Source organism: Neolamprologus multifasciatus, chromosome 17 (assembly GCF_963576455.1).
Source record: "Neolamprologus multifasciatus chromosome 17, fNeoMul1.2, whole genome shotgun sequence".
NCBI classification, from domain to species: Eukaryota; Metazoa; Chordata; class Actinopteri; order Cichliformes; family Cichlidae; genus Neolamprologus; species Neolamprologus multifasciatus.
Window position 1 is genome coordinate 5579270 of NC_140455.1, and position 24958 is coordinate 5604227.

Genomic DNA, 24958 nt, shown 5'->3' on the forward strand with positions numbered 1-24958 from the left:
TTGAAAGTTTTCCCGGAAGCTACCGAGGGTTATCGCTGGTGACTTGACGCTATCGGGTCTCCGCTCCCACTCTGCGGTTCCTGATCGCTGTCATCATGCAGGTGGAATCTGCGCAGTGTGGCTCAGCGTACAGATCCCAAACACCAGCCTCACCGAGCTGCAGCTCAGGACTCGGGACTCCGGAGATCAGACTGCATTTACAGCTGTAAAGGAAGCAATCAAGGAGGGGAAAGCAACAAATTGGATTTCCCCCCGCTTTCACTTGATGACCATCAGCAGTTTAGATACAGAGGCTTCATTAATTTAACACAACATGATGACAGAGTTAAAATAACCCACATATCGAGGATTTCTCTCTGTATCATACTGCTGGAATAAGCTCACACTGCTGTGTTGATACTGTCAAACAGTTTTCCTTCCCTGGCGCAGTCCAACTCAGCAGCAGTCGCATAGGATGCCATACAAGCCTATAGGAAGTGACTCTCGCAGCTTGATAGGGAACAATCTCCGAGGAACCCGAAGGACGTAATCTTTGTCCTGCGGATCTTATCGGTGTAAAAACACTCATGGCGATGGACGAAGGTACTGTCAGCGAGAGCATCCCAGACCTCAAAGACATAGAGGCGAAAATCGGCCGGAAGACCCCCGAGGGTTTGCTCAGGTGGATGCGGGAAGAGTCGTCCTCTCTCCGGGCAGACGCCAAGCTGGCCCTCGCGCACGACACCGGTAAAGAGACCGGGATGAAGAGTTTGGATGAAAAGATAAGAAAACTGAAGATGGAGATGGTAAGAATCCACAGTTCTCATATATGTGCCCGCAGGATGCGTGGCAGACTCTTGTTTTCCAGGATGTGTCATTCATAAAAGTCAGCCAGGTACAGAGCTGTCATTATGACGATGAATGCTGAGCCCGGCAGACAGCGTTGTTTCGAGTACTTGAACATTTATCAGCAGATCGGGTTGTCATTGCTAGCGTGTATCTGAAATTATGTGCAGGTACAGAAGCCTACACAACTCCTGAGAGCCCAGAGACAGAGGTACTTAACATGTTATCTGACTATACAGCATGCCATTTTTAAAATTTCCTTACTTCTCTTTATTAAGTTCTTGTTTTCTGTTCAACTCTTTATATTAAAATAACTGAATATAAGTAACAATCCATAAAGTAGTATAACAGTATAATTTTGACCAGAGGAACCTAAGCCACGTCATGTTCACATGATCACTAGCCTAACATAATAAACTGTAGTGTGATGCTCCACTTGACAGCGGAGAAAAGATAAATGACTGTGTTTTATACTCCAAGTCGTCCTTCCTGCTCCCACTGTGCGCTCAGAGCCCACAGTGGGACTCACTGCAATATGTCAGCATTCTTTAAAATGACCAGATAATCTGTATTTCAGAAGGCGCTAAATGCCAAATAATTTTCTTATCCTGTGCCTCTGGTGATGAATGATACTTTAGGACAGTGAGATTTAAGGATGCTTTTAGGGCCCCTGCTAATTGTTAGGCCTCTGGTAAGCTCACTAACCTCAGCTTTTTGGATATTCCTTAATTATTGTGTGGGCTCACACATTTAAAGCTATAATAAGTAAGTGTTTTACCTTAATGTTGGGAATAATAACAGCCTCAGCATGATTTCGGAGTTCGCTGACTCGTAACAGCACCAGTAGCATCTCATTTGTTCCCACGCCTTCCCTCAAAAGCGTCTGTCTGTATGTAACTTGGGAGAATGTATACAGTTTTCCAGGAAAGTACATTTCTAAGGAGACACTGAGGGCAGAGCTTGGCAGATTATGCCTACATGACACAAAATCAAGTGGTTTAGCTGCTGGTTAGACACAAAGCAAGAGCAGGATTACATAATAACTTGCAATAGATGCCAACTTTTCTCTTATGGCTGTTTGTGGCTAAAATGTTCCTAAAGTTAGGTGGATGAAGAGTAAACCAACAAATTCTATTCCATATCGAGATGACGATTTTGTGTTTCATGGGTGCCCCTCCGTGAGCCTGGTCTGCTGGATGTTTCTTCCTTTTAAAGGGGAGTTTTTCCTTCCCACTGTCTCCAACTGGTAAATGGATTGGTTCTTATATAGCGCTTTTCTACTCATCTGAGCACTCAAAGCGCTTTACATAACTTGTGCATTCACCCATCTTTCTAAGTGCTTTATAGCTAACATTCACACTCCGATGGATGCATCGGAGAGCAATTTGGGGTTAGTATCTTGCCCAAGGATATTTGGCATGCAGACTAGGGGAAGCCAGGAATCGAACCACCAACCTTCCAATCAGTAGATGACCTGCTCTACCACCTGAGCTACAGCCAACTGCTTTCATATAGTGGGGTCGTCTGATTGTTGGGGTTTTCTGAGAATTATTGTGGGGTTTTTACCTCACAATATAAAGTGCCTTGAAGTTACTTGTATTTTGATTTGGCACTATATAAATGAAACTGAATTGAATTGCAGCTGCTATGATTTGTTTCACTACAATTCAGTACTGGAGCTTAAAAGACTCCAAAGTCCAGAGGCCTTTTATTACCAGTTGAAGCTACGGGGAATGCTGTTATCACTGAGTAGCAAACGTTACATATGCCTGCTTTAAGAATTATACTTGCCAATGGATGTTTCAGCTTTTGGAAAGCTAAATGTTAGCATCAATCTCTCTTTAATGTCTTAGATAACATAATTATTATATTATCAACATGTCAAAATTAGCCAGTTAGGTCAGTGAAGTATTAATGTATTTTGAATCCAGCATAATTAAATTTTATGTTTACACCCAATGCAACACTTGATGTGTCTGTGTCGCTGTACGATTATGACAAAAATAATTTGTGGACTGATATCACACTTTTCTACTCTTCCAGAGTACTCAAAGCACTCTATACAACACATTCACTTTCTTTAAGCTTTTTCTAACTACATTCACACTCCAATGGATGCATTGGAGAGCAACTTGGGGTTAGCATTTTGCCCAAGGATACTTGACATGCAGACTGGAGGAGCCAGGGATCGAACCACCAAGCTGCCGATCAGTAGGTTACCCGCTCTACCTCCTGAGCTACAGCCTCCCCTAACATGTGTGCAAACTATATTTTAATATGAACATTGCTCTTATTATTAAGTAGTATAATACTAAGTAGTATAAGAAGAAAATCAGGAGTCTACATTTGATTATTAAGATGAATGATTAATGATGAATTTGATTGTGACTAAATGCAACAGATGTAATTTTACTTTGACTGGACTTGAGTAATAAAATGTGAAGGCTCCTTGTATCCACTCATTCAATAATTCAAGCTGCTCTTCGCTCTGCCAGCAGCTGCACTTTGTTTGGAAATAAGTGGAGGTAAAAATGCACACGGGGCCGTGGTGAAGGCGCTCTCTTCCTATTGTCTAGCTGCGCTTGCACCATTTATAGAAAGTAGTTTTTAACATATTGCATACATTTCAGTCCACTGGGATTAGTTTTGGTGTGATACATACTCATATCATACCTCTGAACAAGACTGTTTTTCAGTTTCTCTTATTAAATGATTCCATCCCTCGTTTATCCACAGCAGGCCGCTCTGTGTTTCTGCAGAACTGATTATTTCTTCTACAGCAGAGCTTCCGTCCAACAAGCACTTCTCTGTTTTCTTGTTTACATCAACCCCACCTCGCGTCAAACAGTGGAGGACTGTAGCAATAATGCACCACTCTACAGTTGCCCCCCCACCACCACCACCACCACCACAAACATGTTCATGTATGTCACACATTCCTGCGGCAGATGCAGGCATGCACCCCGTCTCCCCATCTGTGGTTGTGACACAAGAGCGTGTGCGCTGCCACAACCGAACTTCCAAACCGAACAAGCTGTTTTCTGAAAGAGTCGCTCCAAAACACATTGGTTACATTCAAACATCCAAAAACACATTAGCAGTTTGGTCGCATGGTAGAAATAGAAGCTGATTTCACTCCAGGACTCATGATGGTGGCAGCATGTGTCTTAAGTTAGCTTGCTTGGTGTAAACAAAGTTTTCAGAAAGAAACATGATCGGCTGTCATCGTCACATTTGTTTAGTATTTTCTGCCACGTGTCTTTGAGTTTGAATTAGGCTCGTATTCCTTGAGCCTGTGTGTGTGTATATCTTTTAAGCTTAAATAGCTGGTGAGTAATAAAACGCTCGCTCTTAGGTTGTTGTATCAGTTCAGGGCTTTTGGTGACGGGTGTGGTCTGAGAATCTGCATGGAGGATGTAGCGGCTCGTGTGAATCCATTGGAAGATGGATCACAAAACCTTTTTTTATTTTTTCAAAAGTGGTGTGTGAATGACTCAGATTGTTTTTTCCTTTTTTTTCCCACAGAAGTCTTAAAAAACCCTTTTTCACATCACATCTGGGCCAAGTGCATATGTAGTCCTACATCTGAGTCATATCTGATCTCTGGACATGTTGACCACTATGTCAACGGAAATACGCATACGCGGGAGGTTTAGTGTGAACATCACATGGATTCTGAAGTTGCAGCTTGCCTGTCTGTAATTTTGTGACCAGAAAGGCGCATTGTAATGGATGTGTTAGCTCTAAAAAGCAAAAAGTCTGAGTTTTAAGGTGTTTTTTTTTTTTTTCTTCTCATAATCCATATATGTATTGTAAACATGGTAATATTTAGATATAAATCAGAATATAAATGAATAAATGAGTGTTAGTGGGTTAGAGGGTTAGTGTGTACAGAAGAAAGCTCAGCTGCTGTTGTAGGTTGTATAGTACCTAACCTAATTGCATATTTAGCCCACATTTGTATTCACAAGACATCCAGACTTGCTGGAAATCTGTTAAGACTATAGAAGCAGGCTGGACTGTTAGTAGTTTTAGTCATTTATCAAGTTTTTTGCAGAAGCGGGAGGACAGAGAGAGAAGTGATAGTGATGAAGAACCGTTTTCTAACTGTAAGGGAGTGAAACTTTCAGTACAGCTCCGGGCTGCTCCAGTATGTGAGTGTGTGTGTGCCTGTGTGCATGTGTGCGCATGCAAGTGTGCATGGTTATTTCATCTGTGTGAGTGGTGCTGTGTAATGAGAGTGCAGAAGAAGAGATGGGAGCATCATCTGAAATCTGCTTAGTAAGATGTGCAGTACTAATGTGTGTGCACAGAGGCTGCAGGGAGATACTTAATGGAAGAGCTCTCTCGTGCACACAGTCGTGCACACAGCCCAGCAAAGTCACCGTGTTCTTTTATTTCCCAACATTTTCTGTCATGCTGATAAGCTCAAACGAGCAGGCGAGATGTTAATGAGTCGGCTATAAACTGCTTCTTTTTCCACTCTGAAAGTGTGTGTTTGTGTGGACCCTTCTGTTCCTCATTCATCTGTTACTTTGTATCCATAACCACACTGTGTGGCATTGGTGGGCTGCAGCATCTGCCTGTGTAAGATCAACACTGTGCATATTTGTGTGTGTGTGTGTGTGTGTACATTACCACTAATATCGAAGTGTTACTCTTGTTAAATAGCAGGAAAAACAGGAAGTCATGTTGCATTTCTAATACAGTACGTCTTTGAAAAACACACTGATTCGATTGGCCTAAAGTACAAAATATAAATCAAAACGAAACTACAGATCTTTAAAATTAGCCTTTAAAATTGTTATGGTCATTAACATCCTATTTCCTGTTACTTGGATGATAGACATGGATCATCAGAGACTTTTAAGACAGCCAGCTTAGAGTCACCGAATAGTGACATAGGATCATTATTCAGGAAAGCGAAAGATACGGACACGTTTCTTTGCCCACATGATACCCAGCTAGTTCAAAACCTAAAAACAATACAGTTTAACAATTAAGAATAATGCAAGTCATCACACAAGTGAACCTGAGTTGGCAGTTACTATATTTGTTCACAAAAACTGTAATACTACAAAAAAAACGAACAAAGAATTCATCAAATATTAGATGCAGCTGCTCTAAATGATTTATTATACTGTAGCTGTAGTGTGATTACTGACTCTAGCAGAGTAATGTGTTATATAACTGCTTCCAGACAAATGTGTACATGTGTTTGCAGTAACGGGTGACTTCAGAACACGTTTGTCGCCGGCTCGGCTCATGACTTGATTCGGTGGGGAAAGAGCTGAAGGCAGATAAATGTTGCTGTGAATGATTTTAGTGCTGCTGTTCATCTCTGCAGGAGCAGTTTGAAAGCATCTGTCTTTCGCATTCGTCTCCAGCAATCTCCACTCTCCACTTCACTGATCTAAACAGATTTACTGGATAGAGACACTCCTTTAAAGCCAGAGAAGACTGGCACTAAGCCTTACACACACACACACACACACACTGAAGGGCCTTTTATATATAAGCTGCTTTGTGCATTTTATTAATGATCAGCATCTGTATTTTAAGCTACCAAAGGGCAAATGTTATGCTGTTGCTCGAGGTATGTCCTTACGTTTTGCTAACTCCTCCTTTTTTATTCACTTTAGCTTTCCCATGTCAGCCTCTCTCTGTCTTCCACCTCTGGGCAGATGAATGTCAGTGCAAAGTCAGCTCTCCGTGCAGAGCCGAGCTGTAGGGAATCAAAATCCAGTCTGTTTAATCTCAGGCTTCTTTCTCTGACTGGTTACTGGCTATGCTGTCACAGATGTCACAGTCAGTACAGGGTTTTGTTAAATTCAATTATTCCTGAGTGATCTGCAGCTCTTTTATTCCTCCACCACAATTTTGTTTCCTGTTTTCTCTCCATCTCGTTTTGTTGCTTGTAACCATAATATCAGTGAGCCTGGTAGGTCTTCTGTCCAGGCTTCATTTCTTCTTATGTGACAGCAGGTTTAGACAGTAATGTTTGCAGGAAGTAGATGGACAAACAGAGAAGGGGCTACATCTGCTTTGAAGAATGAGCCTCTGCTCCTCTTTGTATCCATTGACTTGCATATTATGTTCCATGAGGGCCAAAATTCTTTGTAGTTTGCGTTGCTATTTCATAAGACAGTGATCTTCACTTGGCTTGACTTGTGCTGTACGGTGAAATCCCGCATGTTGCCATTCAGCATTCTGTCCTGTAGTAAGAAAGAAGAAAAGGAACAGAAAGAATGGCATTCAGACGTGAATGCAGACAGATGGAGCAGCTGGTGAGTTATGGAGGGCTGGGCTGACCTTCTGCTGCCTAATGGAGACTAGAGGGTCTCTGCAAGGACGCAGTATGTCTGAGGGCCCGAGTTAGATTGGGAAGGTGAAACAGCAGACACGGGCACCAGGGGATACGAAAGAGAGAGAGAGAGCAGTGACTGTGTTTATGTTGCTGGTGTCCCAGCTGGCAGGAATTCAGCAATCTGTTAGGTTGCTGTGAGATGATAGGAAGCCACAGGACAGTGTGCGTCATGGATCATACCCTATCACAATCTACAGGATGATGATGATGATAAACTTTAATTTCAGACATGTAAAGCAAAAAACCGAATAAATACACATATACATTCATTTACTCACGCACATACATATGTGCACAAACAAAATCAACATAACATGAAATACCAACTCAATCATCATGTCTGAAAGAGAACAGGAAGAAGTCTGTACCTGCGTATTAATCCCTACATATGCTCAACACTCTCCCCACAGCTTGACAGAAAATGGTGTCCATAAAAGTACTGAAGGAAAAATACAAAGTCAAAAAGGTGAATATCTAGAGTGGTAAATTGTCCAACAATTAGAACGTGTTCTCGTTGTAAGGTGCAGAACGCTGAAAGCATTTTGGGGCACATTGCAGTTCTCCACTTGTTCTGTTGACTCTGAAAGGGATCAAAGCAAAGTTAGAGAAGGAAACCCTTCAACAATTAAATTCCCTCAGATGAGATCACTCAGTGTTGCCGTCTTCTTCTGTTGATATTCTTAGAGCTAAAAGATTTTCCTCACGTCCCACTGTGGGCACCGTGTGCTCCAGCTACAGTATTTGCACATTTAAAGACCACAAGTACTCATTTACACTGTTGGTTTGTCTGTGTTGTGTTTTTTTTAGTTAATTAATGGATCAGATACCAGAAACACGTGTTCAAGTTATTTATTTCACTGTTAATGTGGAGAGCTAAAGATAAAGATACCTAATGATCATCATCCGATCATTGTTATTATGACGTATATTTTGACACTTTATGAAGCAGTACTTTTTGTGCTTTCATTACACAGTAATAAATATTTCCTGAGGCGGATAAATATTACAAAGATTTTAGCAGAGATCCAAAACAAATGAAGTCTTTCTTCTGCACCAGAAATCTTTTAATATGAAACAACGAGTTTGATTTGTTTGCAGAGTGCAGGTACTTGTCTTATTTGATAATATAAAAGGCAGGAAAATTAGCTTTCCAGAAACCTGTGGGTCTGCCAGCTGGTGCGTGGCTTCATGCTGAGTAAGGAAGCAGGAGTGTGTTTGGCGATGTACCGATGTTTCAGGAAATGCAAAAAACATGATTAATGATATTAAATCCTTAAGGCTGATTAGTCCCATTCACATTAAACTTTGTTGGCCCCACTTCAACCTTTTTCATCCTTTCTTTGATGTGCACGCTTGACTTTGTTGTGTAATTAAATGCTTCAAATCAGTCTCAAAGTAATGAATATAATGGGGATTGAAACAAGTCCCTCTTGAAGAGCAGCAGAGCAAACAAAGCAGGAAACAGCTGACACAAACATGATGGATTTCACTTTTAGCAAAAAGCTGGAACACGTGGCTGTCATTGTTTAAATTTAATTATGAAAAAACATTTGCATATTTTAATATGTCGATTTGTAGGCAACTAATCGATTTTGTGACCTGAGTAAAGAAGGCATGCAGAGTTGAGAGGACAAAGATGATTTCTTTTACATTTTTATTGAAGATTTTCCACTAACACTTTCTGAGATATTGTGTTAAGAGCAAATGCCATATATCTAGTTGTATTTCAGAGGCAGTAGCCTTACAGAAGAATTATTATCCCCCCAAAAAAGCTAAGGTGTGGCAGCAAGGCCACCCACAGATGGTCCCTCTGCTTGTGTAAAATTACAAATGCATCTCTGGTGTATAACTTGTTTTAATTTTATGCATTGGTGAATTTGGTTAATGTACAGTATAAAAATATAATCTCTAACCAACCGCCCAAATTAATATCGCAGAAAAAAAAATGACCTGTTGCGACAGCAGCAGTTAAAGTCAGTGTAGTTCTGCAGCAAAGTGTTCATAGACTGGTGGAGCTCATAGCTTCGTTAGCATTGTGCCACCTCAGCGCTGAGAGGCACGGAGCTACTTTTATTGCCACCCTCATTAAGCACTCGGTCTCTGCCAGCCAAAAACCTCAAGCCTTGAGCCCCACCCCAAAACTTGTGTGTGCCAGGATGCCGGTGGGTTCATACCCACATATTCATGAACAAATATATATATATATATATATATTATATATATATATATGTGTGTGTGTGTGTGTGTGTGTGTGTGTGTGTGTATTAGAGCTGTGTCTGCCTGTGTAATTTAGCATAACCACTGACTTTGGCTTCAGAATTTACCAGAACGTTGACCACACAGCTCAATTCTCCTCCAGTAAAGAAAGTAAAATGAAACCCTTCTATTTCATCTCATATCCACATTTTTTTTCTTCTGAAGTGTGTTGCCTGTGTTTACTTGTGATAATCAACAAAAAAACTGGTTCCCATAAGTTCAATCTTGTGTGTTTTCTCCACAGTTAAAACTACACTCTGGATAAGGTCTGGTTATGGTTTAGTCATGCTGTGGCGATGTTCTACAAGTCACGTGAGCCATTTAAATCTTTCACGGCACAGACTGAGCAAAAGGTTTTTGAGCAAATGTGGTAAGCTCAAAGAGAAAGTTAGTATTCTTTAGGTGATGGGCACCAACCGACTTTGAGCATGCAGTGATTAAAACTGCTGCTTCCCATTGATGAGTTTGACAATTGTTGGTTACGTTTTTTAATCATGATGCACAGAGCCGGACTCTGTGGTTGGCCTGTGGTGCAGCCCAAGGTTCGAGCATGTTACTGCATAAGAAGGGGAGACTGATGAGCCAGTGCGTGACAGCTGTGCCAATCAACCCACCCTGACTGCTCTACCTGAACCATCCTGCCCTACCTCTCCCTCCTGCAGCTGAGTCAAACCACACTTTTAGAAAGATTCAAGAGGTCAAAGTATTCAGCAGTCTTAGAGGAAAAAACGGGGCAAAAATGATCTTTTCTTAATACCCAGTTTAGAAACCACTGATGTCGATCAGCTTCCTGCTGCACGGTTTGATTCACCACAGTGAGGTTTGATACTGAGGAAGATGGAGGAAAACCACTCAACATCAGTGGATTGAATTTGCCATAGCTTTTTCTTTCTTTCTTTTTTTTATACCAAGCAGCCTGTGCTGTGGTCTTAAACAGTGAATGGCTTATCCAAAGGTCAGCCACTACCGATGCATAGAAACGAAGTATGAGACATATTAATTCATGCCCACGTGCACCATTTTCCATCTGGATGGAAGAACGTCAGGTTTTTAAACACCCCATAGAGCGGCTTTCTTAATTCTTCTGCCAGTGTTTTCATCAGAACTGATGAGTAACTTAGTAGGTTGGATCCATCAATTCATTCCATCAGACTGATTTATTGATTTATAAGAATCAATTAAACTGTTACACTTAAACTCCAAAAGGTCAGAAAGGTCTTAGTGGCCTGAGGCCTCTGCTAACAAAGTTAACTCAGAGTTTTTTGGGGTGTTAAACTTACTCAACACTTTATTATCCCAATGCTGTGTTAGCGCTGGAATATACATAATGTTACACTTGCAGGACTTTCACTTTTCACAGTGCGATGTAGTAAAATAAAATGTAAAAAGACTGTAAAACTATAATTGTATATTTTGTCTGTCCAACCCAAAATTATCTGAGATGAAATACACAAATATGTATAAATTACCATAAATTTTAATGATTCCCAAAAAGGGATACAGCCAGCCTCCCGGGGCACAGTAATAGACCAGCAAAAAGTGATACATAAGGAGGAAACTGAAGAATACTTTGAAATCAAAGGCTCAAAGCCAAGGTGATCTAAGTGGTCAGAGCTTTGAATGTTGTTGCCATATATCACCTCTGGACTCAGCACTTTGCTTTGAGAACTTCTGCAAATGTATTCTAGGGAAGAATTTTCCATGACTGCAGCCATCTTTCTCCTTCTAAGTCACCATTTAGCTTTATTATCCTCCCACACACATATTGTATTTGAAGATACCCGTGGCTGCTAGAGGCCCGCTGAAGCAATTATTGCTTTATTTATTTATGACAGAAGTCGTAGATTAACTTTTGAATCCTTCGCACCATTTACAGCATTTAAAAGTCAGCTGAAAAGGAAAAAAGGTCAAGCTTTTTCTCGACTTTCTTTACTAATGCGTCTTACTTTCCACTGTATCAAATTTCCATCTCTCACTAGCTTCTCCTACAAACTCAGCTTCAGTCACATTCCCTTGTAATATCCATCTGTAACCTTGTTTCCCCTCCACCTTTACTTTATTTGTTTCCCATTTTTAGTATTGTGGACTCCAGGCAGTTTCTGTTATTAGTTTCTTCCAATTAGAGTAATCTGGAATAGTTTAATAGCATTATAACGGTGTTTGCACTTGTCCCTAGAGCCAAAGCTGACAGCTTTACATAAATATGTGCGGCCTCCAAAGTTCAACATCTGTTTAGATTTCTCTTTTGTTGCACATTGCACACTATCAAAACATGACCACTGTGAAAGTAAGCATGCATCATTATGGTAAATTTAGAATATCTCCTTTTTTGTGTCCGCAGGCTCACTTGCGCTCGGTGGACGTTAAGATCCTGCAACAGCTGCTGGCGGTGCACGAGGGCATCGAAGCAGTGAAATGGCTGTTTGAGGAGCGCAGCACACTGACCAGCCGCTGCAGCAGCCTCACCAGCAGCCAGTACAGCCTGGGGGAGGGACCCGACACCTCTTGGAGAGGCTCCTGGAGCAGCTTGCAGGACCCCAATGACAAGCTAGACAACATCTCCATTGGCAGCTACCTGGACACGCTGGCAGACGACATGGATGAGTACTGCCCTTCCAGCTCCGAATCCGTCATCTGCTCCACCACACCTCTAGTTTCGGAGGCTACTGCTGGGGGCCGCATGGCGGGAGGCTCCGTGGCCACAGCCACTACAGCGGTGTCAGGGCCCGTGTTAGTGCTGAAGTCTGGGTCGAGTGCTGTGGGAAGTGAGAATGGTACTGGGGTTGGAATTATTCCAGAAGTGAAAGGTGGACCTGGGAATGTTGCCATTGGGAAGGGAACTGGAGGAACTGAAAGTGGGAAGCCAGCAACTCCCGGCAGCTCTCCACAAGCCAAGTCTGAGGGCCTCAAGCAAGGTGCTCCCATCTGGACCAAGACTGCAGAGACAGATAAGGGAAGCCCCATGTTTAAGGTCAGTACTCCAACACAAGGCCTTAAAGCTAATGGTGTCCTGGAGAAATCAACCACACAAAGAGGCAGCCCGACCCGCACCTGTCTCAGTGAGAAACTGGCAACCAGCCAGAGCCCCAAAGTTAAACCTTACAAAAATGGAAAGATTGACTTGGACACGTGCAAAATGAATGGCAAAATGCATCTGGAGTACGACGCCCACTGGCGCTGGGTGCAGTCGCAAGAAGATGTGACGTTTTTGTAAGAAGGATAATCACAGAGAGGGACTAAAGCCACTATTGAACACTCCCTCTGCAACATCAAAACCCAGATCACTGAAGATTAAAAGAAGAGTGCACTGCTGTTGTGAAAGGCACATAATGGGGCTTTCCCCGGTGAAAGACACTGGGTATGAGAGACAATTACCTGTTTCTTCTTTTGTTCCCTCCTGTAACTGCACTAACTTCCTATAAAACATTGATGTCAGTATTAAGGGATTTTGGACCATATATAGCCAAACAGGGGTGCCTCACAAAATCAACTTTAAAATCCTGTGTCACAGATTTTCCTCAGGGTCTTTTTAACAATCCCTGATATTATTTCAGTTTCTTTTCTTTTACGTTATTTTGTTTTCCTGAAAAATAAAGCACAGTGAGACGATCTGCCAGAGAGCTGAAACATGACTTCAGATTGTTTGACACGTACTTTATCAGCAAGTCAAAATTTAAACTTTGCCTTGACTTCGACTTTATTTTTTTTTTAAAAATAATCTAGGAACAATATTGCCACCAATATATTAATTCTGAACCTTTACAAAAGCTAGTTATTATTAGTTACTTTGTATAATCAATTTAACATTTTGTGGATTCTGTAATTCCCAACTTTTTATCTTTTATCCTCTTCAAATGAAAGATTATTCAGTTATGGTGATAGTTTCTGGGTAATAAGGTAAATGTAGCTATGCCAGACGATAAAAAATGTACTCCTGGACTAGTTTGTAGAGGTATTAGAGCAGAAGATTTAATGCAATATATAGACAAAAGTATCGGGCCACAGTCTCCTAATCCTTCAGGTGTTTTTAGTTTCATTGTTCTAACTCTATAACATCAAGCACCTAACCATGCAGTCTTCCTTTACAAACATTTGTGAAAGAGTGAGTTGTTCTAAGGAATTCAAGCATGGTACTGTAACAGGATACCACTGTACCACTGTTGCAATACGTCAGGTTGTAACACGAAAGTGTTTGGGAACCACAGCAACACAGCTTCAAAGTGGTAGACCACATAAAGTTACCAACTGCTACAAGTGCACCTGGTATAAAAGTCACCAATGCTCATCTGACTCAGCAGTTGCAGACTTTCAAACCTCCTGTGATATTAACATCAGCACAACATCTGTGTGCCAGGAGCTTCATGGCATCATTTCAATGGCTGAGCAGCTCCTGTTGGTGTAATGTGTGGGTGGGCCGGTACTTTTGCCCATATTGTGTGTATTTCACAAATCAAAAGCAAATGTGTGATGAGAAATAACCAAAAGCTTTGTGTATTTAACTCTTTTGTTTCTTCTGAGCTCTTCAAATTTACCTCAGGGCCCATTTGAAGGGGCCTGACCCTGAGGTTGGGAATGACTACCGCACTCCACAAACAACAGCTTTTATGAACCCCAGTGTACTGCATATAAGATAGTAGTAGAGTCCGTTCTCACTCCCGACGCATAATATACTGATGATTTGTCACGTCCCGAGGCGTTCCATGGAAACGCGAAAGGTGACCTTCCGCGTTTCTAAGCTACGCGCCAGATTGTGCGATTTAAACAAAATAAACATACATATGTAGAGTCATTCCAGACAGTTCTCATGTTTTCCAAACTCATAATATAGGGACGTGTTGGGCGGCCGAAAGCATAATATACTGACGATTTGTCACCTAGTGTTACGCTTTGGGAGTGAGAACGTGTTGAGCAGTAATAGAGTAAAATCAACCTCTCATTGAAATCCTAAATAAAGATTGCTATATTGATCCTTGTTTATTGATAATATATCACTACTCTTCCAGTGGTTAATGACCGCCTTATTGTTTCAACAAAGAAATAGAGAAAAAAATATGATTTTCTCCCCAATTGTTTATCCCCAAACACTTTCCTGATCAGCACTAAAAAATATGTCAAACTTGCAATAGAAGACGAAGCACTGAGATAAAAGTTTAACACATTAAAAAACAAAAAAAGTGCCAGTGATAGCATTTGTGTCTTTGTGAAGCTAATCCCTTCAGTGCGTTACCAAACATGTGCACGATTGTATAGTCACTGAGTTGTAGTACAGCTACCAGTGCACTGGTTACTAGTCGTGACTGGTTATAGGCAAATCTTGACTTTGGATGAAAATCTTTCTTCTGTTTTGACAATTATGCTAACCTGTATTAGTTTTCTTTAAAGCAAATGTTGTGCCTGATTGGTGTAAACCTTAACTACATATGCCTGTTTGTTCCCTGAGATGACTGCACTGTTGTGATGATAATCTTTTATTAGTTTTGCCTCTCCGTGGGCTTTGCTTGCGTGTACAAATAGCTAGACCAAAAGCCTGTGTGCTATTCAGTATCGACTGGTAAATGTGTTATGGTGGCTGGGTGGATATTGCTTGCCCTGTGCTGACATCTTTATTGGTTGATTTGTGAGCAGTACGCGGAAGACTGAACACAATCAGTGAAGAAAAGCAATATTTCCTGAAGGCTGTCTGCTGGCTTACATAAGCAGCCTCTTCTCAGCAACTGAAATTTAATAATACTGTCTGATCTTCAATAGATGACAGTGCTACTGATGAAGGAATTGTTGTTCCGTTTTTTTTATGTGCATGTGCGAGAGAAAGACACAGCTGGCCTCCCAGGTATGAATAAGAATAGATGAGTCCCAAAGGATCGCAGATTTTTTCAGCTTACTCATCACAATGTAACTACATCACTCACCAGTCTGCATGTTATTCATGTTAATGGTGCAGGGATGGTGCAACACATGTGGTAAATGGAGGGGAACATATTACATAATCTGTCCAGTTTCTTTCAGTGCCTGGAAGTGTTTGAAACTATTAAATATGAGTGTTGATAAAATATGAGCTTTGATACTGGTTCCAACAAAAATGGGCATTTTTCATACTTTCTGCACATTTCAGTCATCTTGGTTCCATAACAACCAGTGTTGGTCAAGTTACTTGAAAAAAGTAATCAGTAACTAAATACTGATTACTTTCCCCAAAAAGTAATCCCGTTACTTTACTGATTACTTATTTTCAAAAGTAATTAATTATTTAGTTACTTAGTTACTTTTTAAAAACACGATTTACAACCTGAATAGGTGATAAAGCGATAGATCTTTCAGCCCAATTCTACTTTTTCTACATAATCCATCATACAAAATGTAATCAAATGGAAAAGTCTCTTTTTAAAACTTGTTTTATTAGTTTTAATCTTTTAACTTTATGCATCAAGCAAAAATTTAATTATATGCAACATTCTCTGACTGGAAGAAATTTGTTTAACATTTAAACTTATTTTCTGCACATTCCAGCACATAAAATATATATTTTTGTGTGTTTACACTCACTCTTTCAAATAGATGCACAGCAGAAAATAAATAAAGTCAAAGACTAGCGGTCCTTTTGCTCTATTTTCACCTGTAAAGCAGGACTATGGCAGGCGGAGGTTTACCGTGGTGCAGGTGTGTCGCAGCAGTCAGTGGAAGAATCCGCGAGTTTCTCTGTGAGTTTCCCATTACTTCGTAGCGCACTCGGTGCTTGCTCAGAAGTTTAGGGGGTTTTTACGCTGTAAAAAGAAGTTTTCTTCCCACGCACAACGGACACTAATGTTTTTGTCACTTTTTATGGAATCAAACTTAAAGTAAGGTCAGTACTTCCACGCTTTAAACGCTGTACGCTCATACTCTCTCCCGCACTCGATATGTTATCCATTGTTGATCTGCACACAGCTGTTGTCACGAATGTCGCACTCGCTTATGTCACTGTCATCAGACATTCTCGCAAAAAATCACGCTTTTAGTAACGCAGTAACGCAGCGTTCCTACAGGAAAGTAACGGTAATCTAATTACCGTTTTTGCAATAGTAATCCCTTACTTTACTCGTTACTTGAAAAAAGTAATCAGATTACATTAAATGTTATGTTGTTATCAGAGATGTTACTGCCCATCTCTGATAACAACATAACATTTCATTTTTCTTTGAAACAACCAGATGACTATTCACGCAGCCATTTTGTGTCTGAATGGTCACAGATTCTATTTTCACATGCCACATATGCAGTTTGGGGCTCAGATACACGAGAGTTAGCTTCTCATTTCACTATTGCTAGCTATAAAAAATTTTCTTCACTGACCATAACACTATGACTTATTTATTTTGGAAAAAATATTAAGTAAGGAGGAGTTTAAAAATGCACATAGGAAGCTACATAAAGGCTCAGTTGCACAGGCCTCAAGCCTGGTCAACTTCTTGCAATTCCTCTGGTAGTTAGCAGGCTCCTGCAGTTGTCCATGGTTTGTATGGAAGACACAGACTGGTCTGCAGTTAGTTACTTAACCACCAGTGGTAGGGAAACTAAAAAGTGCCATTGAGCCAGGAAACTGAGAATGCTCACCTTCAAAATAAAAGCTTTGCCTTATTGCCGAAACCAACATGTGACAAAAGGGGCAACTTTTACTTTGGAGGTGAACAGTATTGTGTGTGTTGCACTGTTCAGTACTGCTCAGCAAGCAGCAAGTGTTTGCAGACAAGTTGGCATTTCACATGCAAATTAGAGGTAACCATGGCGGTCTGCATGTGACCAAAGTAATCGCAAGGTTTTAAATGCAGCAGCATGTGTCTCTTTGCAACCAATTTAAAAGCAACATCAAGCAACCTTGTTCAACCATTTGTCAAACAGTCAGGCTATAGACTTTATATTCCGATAACCCGAGGAACTAGCCGGGCTCTAGCCCTGCGTAAGTGCAAATTTAGCAATAAATGTTACTATGAAACACCCATTTTTCTTGGTTGTCAGCAAGTGGTCTGTAGGCCTGTATTACTGAGGCCTTGGAAAATATTGGCTGTAGATGCTGGAGGCAAAATTTCATGACTAACTGTCATAAGATAATAATAAAGAGTAAACGTGCAAGTTGTGACCTGAGCTTTTGTACGTAACCTGCTGCCAGACAGTGTCACTTTAGCTAGATAGGACAAGTTTGCTTTCTGGTAGAAGCTCTATTTTCGTTGACATAATTTAGAAAAGACAGATTCTAGATTAATGAAATGATATGTGATAAAATAGTCTATCTGGCTCAAATCTTGGATACAAAATTCTCCCAAGTGTACTATTAGAAAAGAGAATATGATGACTTAGCGTCAATTACCTCAATCCTAATTTATTCATGTTCTTAAACTCAATAGCTCCATTTGTTTTAGCCACTGAAGTGTTTCCTCTTTCCTCCTGCTTTTCTTTTCGTCCTACTTTCCATCACCACACTGGTTTTATGGAAATGTTCAGTCAGTGCCAACACACATCATGCGCACACAATGCCTTCTCACTGTAGACAGCACCATACAGCCGGCACCACAGATGCAGTGACTGTAGGCTAGTCCTCGAGGCTAGGGAGGAAAAGTGAGATGAAGCTTAACCTTGAACTGACTGTGAAGATGTTAAAAATCCCATCTTTTTTATCCCTAAAGCCAAGCAGAGCATCTCTCCATCCCAGGATAGTTACTTCAACCATGGTATATCCTCCAACCACAGTATAGACATGAAGTCATTTGAAACAGTTTCCCTTTTTAACATATGCTGGCTGTAAAGCTATGCAACATGCCAAAAAAATGTCTGCTCCGCCAGTTTGTGGTTTTCTTTCCAAATTAGCGGAGGCATATGGAAAAAAAAACTATGTTTAGTTCAGGGAATGAGCCTGTAAAACACATTATATGAAGCTATAGTGTGTCTTTCTGAAGTTATACTCTGTCCCCTAATGGTTTAATGTGTTTTCACTGGGCACAGTTGGAACATTTGGAAAATGGACGATGTTTTAGTTAGACAGTTTAGGTGCCAGGGGGAGCTGCTTGTGATCTGACTGTTTTTTAAAGTGAGATGATAACTGCTGTGTGCATTAGCAACAATGGAAGTGTTAGTAAGTTCTGAAAATCTTGTGAAAAATACTTTTAATCTAGAATGAGAGAAATGTCCTCTTTCTTTCTAGAATTTTTCATAGGGCATGACGGTGAACATCACTGGGCAGATCGTAAATCCTTCTCTTCTGCTCTCTCTGTGTCCAAGATTTATCAGATGGCCGGTGCGCGACGTGTTTGCATTGGCTTCAGGTGCTTTTGGCTTCAGAATACCTCCTCTGGCTATTCTGGGTGCAAGACAAACAGTGTGATTACATTGACGAGCGGATACCCACACGAACATGGTTGCCATGACAATGAGGCCAAGCAGGCTTGAGCTCTAGTGGCTACATAAAACAATGTTTACTGCAGTGCCAGTAACAGCATAGCAGTACAGTCTAAATGAAAGCAGGTGAGATGAAATCAGTGATAAATGCAGACAGCAGACATCCAAAATATTTGACTATTATACGTAAGGTCAGTTCATAAAAAAAGTATCAAATGTAGTTAGTAACAATGTAAAAGATTTTTTAAAATATGATACTTTTTAAGTGATTCTGTTTTAGAATCATATGTAATCCAGTCTGTCGAGTACCAGTGACAGATTACATGCAACACATGTCGGCAAAAATAAAATTCAGTATCACCCATTCATTGCTCTTCTATTACTTTAAAAATGATAAGAATTCTGCATTTTGGGGGGAATGCTGCAGAGGAAATCGCTCATTTCTTTTTTTTTGACACTTCCTGCTTCACCCTTGGTATAAAGCTCAGCTATCCTCTCTTTCAGACACCTAAAATTCTCCCATGAGGCCTTTTGCTGCCATTTTTTTTTACCCATTTTTGAAAAGTGAGAAGGCAAACTGGTGTGTCTCTCTGGAGGCAGAGTCAGGGGATAAACAGTGAGCCGAGTGCACAGCGTGCAGCTAAAAGGAAGCTTCCACTCCCAGAGTCCTGCTGTTTTCTTCCTTCTTCTTATGCATACACAACACCCAAGCACAATTTATCCTGGGACTGATATGGGTCTCTAGATAGCTGACAGCATTTCCTTCTTTTAAGGTTCTTTTATATTTTATTCTCATGTTTCTGTGTATTTGTTCACATCTCAGAATGTTCAAAGTAAATGGAAGGGAACTGAATCAAACCCTACTGGGTGCATGCTGGGTGCTGATCCAGGTCCAAAACCTAACTTAGGCTAAACAAAATCTAGAGGATTAAAAGACAAAGGCCAGAGAGACTGACTGCAGTTCAGCTGAATCAATAAAGTTAAGCTTTATTTTGTTATGCAATATGCCTTCTAGAAAAACTGTTTGTCTTTTTTTCCTTGTAAAGTCAAAATGTTCAAAAATTAACGGATTATGTTCATTGATGTGGGCGATATATATCATGAAGTATGTAAATTATACGAGTGTGTCTAATAATTAAAGCTATTTTAAATGTTTGGTTCGTGCTATCATTGCATTTTATTTAGAGCCTTTTGAAGATCACAGTCATATAATGCTGTTTTCCCTGAACACTTATTTGGAATCAATTTGAGAAAACTTTTCAGTTTATCAGATTCCACCAATGAGAGCAAACTAACTGGAAATTCAACACCAGAATCTCCCTGATTAGCTGCTATTTCAGCTTAATGTAAACTACTGAGTGCTTTCAATAGTGGATTCCTGATCAATATTTAGCCCGATCAATGAGTGCAGCGAAGATCCATTAGCACTCAAAGCATTCATGGACTCCATTCTCAAGAATGTCATCGACCACAATACTGGTATCCATGAAACCACCAATACTTAATATATGCATAGCTCTGTAGATGCACTGATATGTAACAAACAAGAGAATCTTAGACATTTCAGCTTCACCTAAATACCAACAGAAGATACCTGCATTTGAAGAGCGAAGTTCATTACTACTTTAGACTGTGATGTCACAGACCTAAACATATTGTTCAAGGGTAGAAAGCATGAAGAGTGTATACGTGCAAACATCAGCCCATACCAGAATTCAGTTTGTGTTTGTGGTAAACCCATTTATTTCCATACATCCATGCATTCATTTTTCTAACTGCTTATCTGAATCATGATCATGAGTAATGACGGCCAGCAATAACTCACAGCTGTGGGAGAGTAAACTTTGTAGATCCCATCAAAACTCCTCTAACTATATTTTTTTCCCATGGACCATGTTTACTAAGAAAGTCTTTCTGAGCTAGATCATGGATAAGGGAAGGCTGGGAAACAATATAAGCTAGCATCGACAATAAGATGGTATGCACAGACACAGCAGTGCTAACAATGTCCGTGCAGACATGCAACAACAACTGCTGGTGAACAGCATAAAATCAAGAACTTTTAGTATATGAAGAAATAAATTAAAAGTATTGGTTGAAAGAATGCTGGCCTCTTGATGGCACCAGATAAAAAGGAAGGTTTTACAAAAGGTGTGAAAAACGATCCTGAAAAAAAGGGGGGGAAAAAATCACAGCTGCTAAAGGGTCAAGGCACGAAAGCCATAAAGCTTGATTTTAGGGGGTGTCAAAATGATTATGTAGTTTTTAACAGCTTCATAAATCAGCCAGTTCAACATATATGAATCCACAGGGATGTATGTATGTAGTCCTTTATTTAGAAATCAAGTATTCTTCTAGTTTAGATCCACCAGAGAGGACAGGGATGTAGTCTAACTGCAACCTCTGAGCTCCTGTTTGCTGAACATGTTTAGCTGAGTGGATTAAAATGATGGTAGTTTTGTGTTCTCAACTGATGTAAATGTAAATGTTAGGCTAACAGACTGAGGTGATGTTAGCGAGGTGTGACGATGCACACTGGGTTGCTGAACACTGAGACACCCAGCTGCCAAACCGCAGAAGTAGATAGTTAAAAGTGGAGCTTGTCTAGACCAACAAAAAATCCTTTTAAAACCTTTAAGAACTTTAAAGCTCATTAAAATATTTTAAGCTTCTTTGGTCTACATTTTTTCAGTGTGTAATTTCCCTATCAAGTGTGTCCATTTTTTTTGCACAATATCGATTATACAAATATCTTATTAGTTTCAACTATCACTTAAGTGCTCAATGGGTGCAATCCAAGTACTATAATGTACTAATAATGTAATATTTACATGGTGATGACATTCTAATATCTTTGCAGATGTGTTTACTTTTTTCAATACTGTATACTTAAAAATAAAATAATTAAATTCAGATATACTCATATCAGCCTTCTGCGCTCACACAGTAATTTTCACACCAACTCTCGCATGTCTGTGGTGCTTAAAGTTAATATCTACAAGGATAGCGCGTGTAATCTGTCGGGCTGTGTGGTAAAATTCCATCATGAAAAAGAAAAATGCACAAACGGGACAAAAACATCCACAGAACCACCTTTTAAAACCTCTAATTCTGACAAACATGTACATAATTAGAAGTGAATGTACGGCATGCCTGAGAGTTTGCACGTTAAAATTTCCCTGGTAAGTAATAAAATCATTGCTCTCCCGTGAGGAGAAACCAAAGCTGTGTTGATGATGTGGAGCTCTTACGGGCTGCTGCCAGTGTCAGTGTCAGCCATTGATTTTCCCTGTACAGGAGACAGTGGTTTCGTTTGGAAATGCACATGTCTGCTAATTGAAGCAGGCAGTGTTTGCGGCTGGTGTTTATGTCTGTGTCAGCACGGACTTTAATTTTACAACCTACAACCACAAGAAGCCCCACAGATCCACAGATGCTTAGAAGGCTGCAGAGAGGCAACTTTTAGCTTGCAGTCAATCGACTGATCGTGTTAACCTGTATTCAGAGCACTGACACGGTCTCTGTTTTTTTCCACTTGAGCATGTTTTGTTCCACAGTGTATAGACTGCACATAGATGATGTGAGATGCGGAAATAAGGAGGACTTCCTGCTTACATTGTCGTGCTTAAAAAATAATCTTCTTAGTATATTGTGTTTGTTATCCTGCTGGACACGAGAAAGTTGTTACCACTAGGGATGGGTACCGGTATCCGGTGCCATGATGGCACCGGTTCTGACATAAACGGTAGTAACCAGACCGAAAAGCAGCGCACATTTCGGTGCTTTTTTTCCTGAGCTGTGATACACTTTAGATTCTAGCCAATCATTTTACGTTTCCGAGGATAGTGGGCGGGTCCAGGTACGTACGTTCTTTTAGAGCAGAGCTACAGATTAAAAATGCCCAAGGCGATGCGGTCAAAAGTCTGGCTGTACTTCACAGCAAAATATGCAAACTCAGCAGCCTGCAACAAGTGCTTTAAGCTGATACTGTGATACTGTCAAAGGAGGTAACACCTCAAATCCGATGAAACACCTGGCGACGCATAGCGGTTTTTTTTAAAAGCCGAGAAATGCGCCGTATTTGACAGCTTGCTGCGAGACCTCACACCGAGCGCATCTACTGCGGGTGGTGCCTGTTATCGGACCCGGAGTTTGCAACATCCCCCAAAAACCCGTAGAGGAGAGTCCTGGCCCCTAGCGCTGCCAGTGTAGCAGAAATGATGACGGATGATGATGGCAGCAGCAGCCGTTCTTCTCTGCATGAGTAGCTTAATGTTGTTGGTGTGTAATTTACGTTGAGTAGGCTAACCACGTTATTACATTAACGCACATAAGGTGAAGTAGCAAACATCATCATAGCTACATGCGGCTGTCTTCTTGTTTGATGGCAGATACTCCCTTCACCCTGGCCAAAAAGGCTAAAATGACCAAAGAAAAAGTGGAAAACAGTTAAACATGAGAGGTTTTTGGACAAAGTTTGTGTTTTTTCCATTGTTTAAGCACTGCTTCCAGCCAAGAGTGATACCATATATGCCCCATAGCTGCCGTAAAGGCTAACATTGTTATCTTTTTACAAAAAAACAGCTGAACATGAGAGGCTTTTGGACCAATTTTGTGTTTTCCATTCTTTAAGCACCGGTTTGAGCACCGGTTTGAGCACCGTTTAAGCACCGGCACCGTTTCAAAAGTACCGGTTTGGCACCGGTATCGGATAAAACCTAAACGATACCCATCCCTAGTTACCACAGTCATTTTAGAATAAAGCTAGAGCCACAAGGCTGTTAGCTTAAACACTGAAACAGAGGGACATAACAGAATCTTCCCTCAGCAAGGAAATAACTCAACAGTACATAACTCCTCCTGAAATTAAGACTACTGCTACTTCAAGTTTTACTTTTTCAAGTTCCATATTTTTATTCCTGGACTCTGCTAGAGTATCTTCGCATGGCTCACAGTTCAACAGAAATCTTATTTATTTTATGCCAGGTCTGTATATGCACACTGTTAGTATATGTCTCTCATTCCAGTAATAATACTATTTAAAAAAAATAATATCAGTAAATAAATTAATGAAGTTATGATGCTTTCTGACAGATAGTGCGTGATTTTTTTTATTATTTCTGTCAGCAGACAGTGATTTTCGGTTTCTATCCAGTGAAAACTGTTCAGTCCTGTTATGTCAGGTGTATAATCTGAATTAAAGATAATAGTTATAATGACCCACAGATCCCAGCCACACAGCATCACCAGTGTCCTCAAGCACCACTCGATTTCATGACAGCAACCATTCAAAATACTTTCGATCTTCCAAAACCAGGAAGAAAAAGCCCACAAAGTTTCCCTTTTTTCCCACTCAGCCACAGTGTGGTGCGAGGAAACCACAGATCAAGACTGCTTCATCTTTTCAAACCCAAAAAGTAAAATATATTTATAAGTGAGAGTAAATAAAATACAGATTTCTAAGTAATTTATCTACTCTTACATGAAGACAGAAATAAATCTGCCCATTTTATTGTTATTATTCTGTTTTGACTCCTACACTCACTTCAGATTAACACATTATACCTTTCATTTAAAAAAATTTTTTTAAAAAAAGTAATTCGCTTGTTATTTCCCATTCTGTATGTGTGATCTTTTAGTTTTATATCCACTCATGTCTTCCTGTTAACTACAACTTGGACCCTGTGACAGTTTGTTAGGACGTTTCCAGATGCTGGAATGTGCAAGGACGTCCCACGAGCTGTTTGCTACTGTTGAGTGTTTTTCGTGCAGAAATCTCTGGGCTCTATGAGACACCAAGGGAAGAAAACAAAGAGGCAGAATTAGGCTGTGGTGTTCCCACAAAGTGACGTAAACCAGAATGGGTCAAGGTCACCAGAGGCCAACTATTCAGGAACTATGGTTCATGCTTCTGATGGCTACACAAAGATTTTGCAGTGGAGTAACTCATTACATGGGATGAGGCCATCTGTTTTGTGTTAACGTCCCTGCGTGCGTGTGTGTGTGTGTGTGAGTCTGCAGGTTGCTCTTGCTGTTGTTGTTGTTTTGTCATTCCATCAAAAGATACAAGAACAGTGACAAAGGATGTAAATATGATATTACTTTGTGGTCATCTGATTTTAGGAAACACGGACGGGCAGAGAG

The 24958-nt window shown here is 40.4% G+C and overlaps 1 protein-coding gene across 2 annotated transcripts; it reads left to right on the plus strand.

Moving 5' to 3' along the window:
* Positions 1 to 23519, plus strand: lurap1 (leucine rich adaptor protein 1). 2 transcript variants are annotated; one of them, XR_014870337.1, is made up of 3 exons: positions 1 to 785; positions 11790 to 13636; positions 13803 to 23519. XR_014870337.1 is itself a non-coding variant. In XM_085138641.1 (2 exons), exons 1-2 carry the CDS (start codon positions 567 to 569, stop codon positions 12660 to 12662), a joined length of 1092 nt encoding a protein of 363 aa, XP_084994767.1. In that variant the 5' UTR covers positions 1 to 566; the 3' UTR covers positions 12663 to 23519. The 2 variants fall into 2 exon arrangements, 1 of the variants encoding a protein (XP_084994767.1); XM_085138641.1 differs by having other exon boundaries at positions 11790 to 23519.
* The last annotated feature ends 1439 nt before the right edge of the window (positions 23520 to 24958 follow it).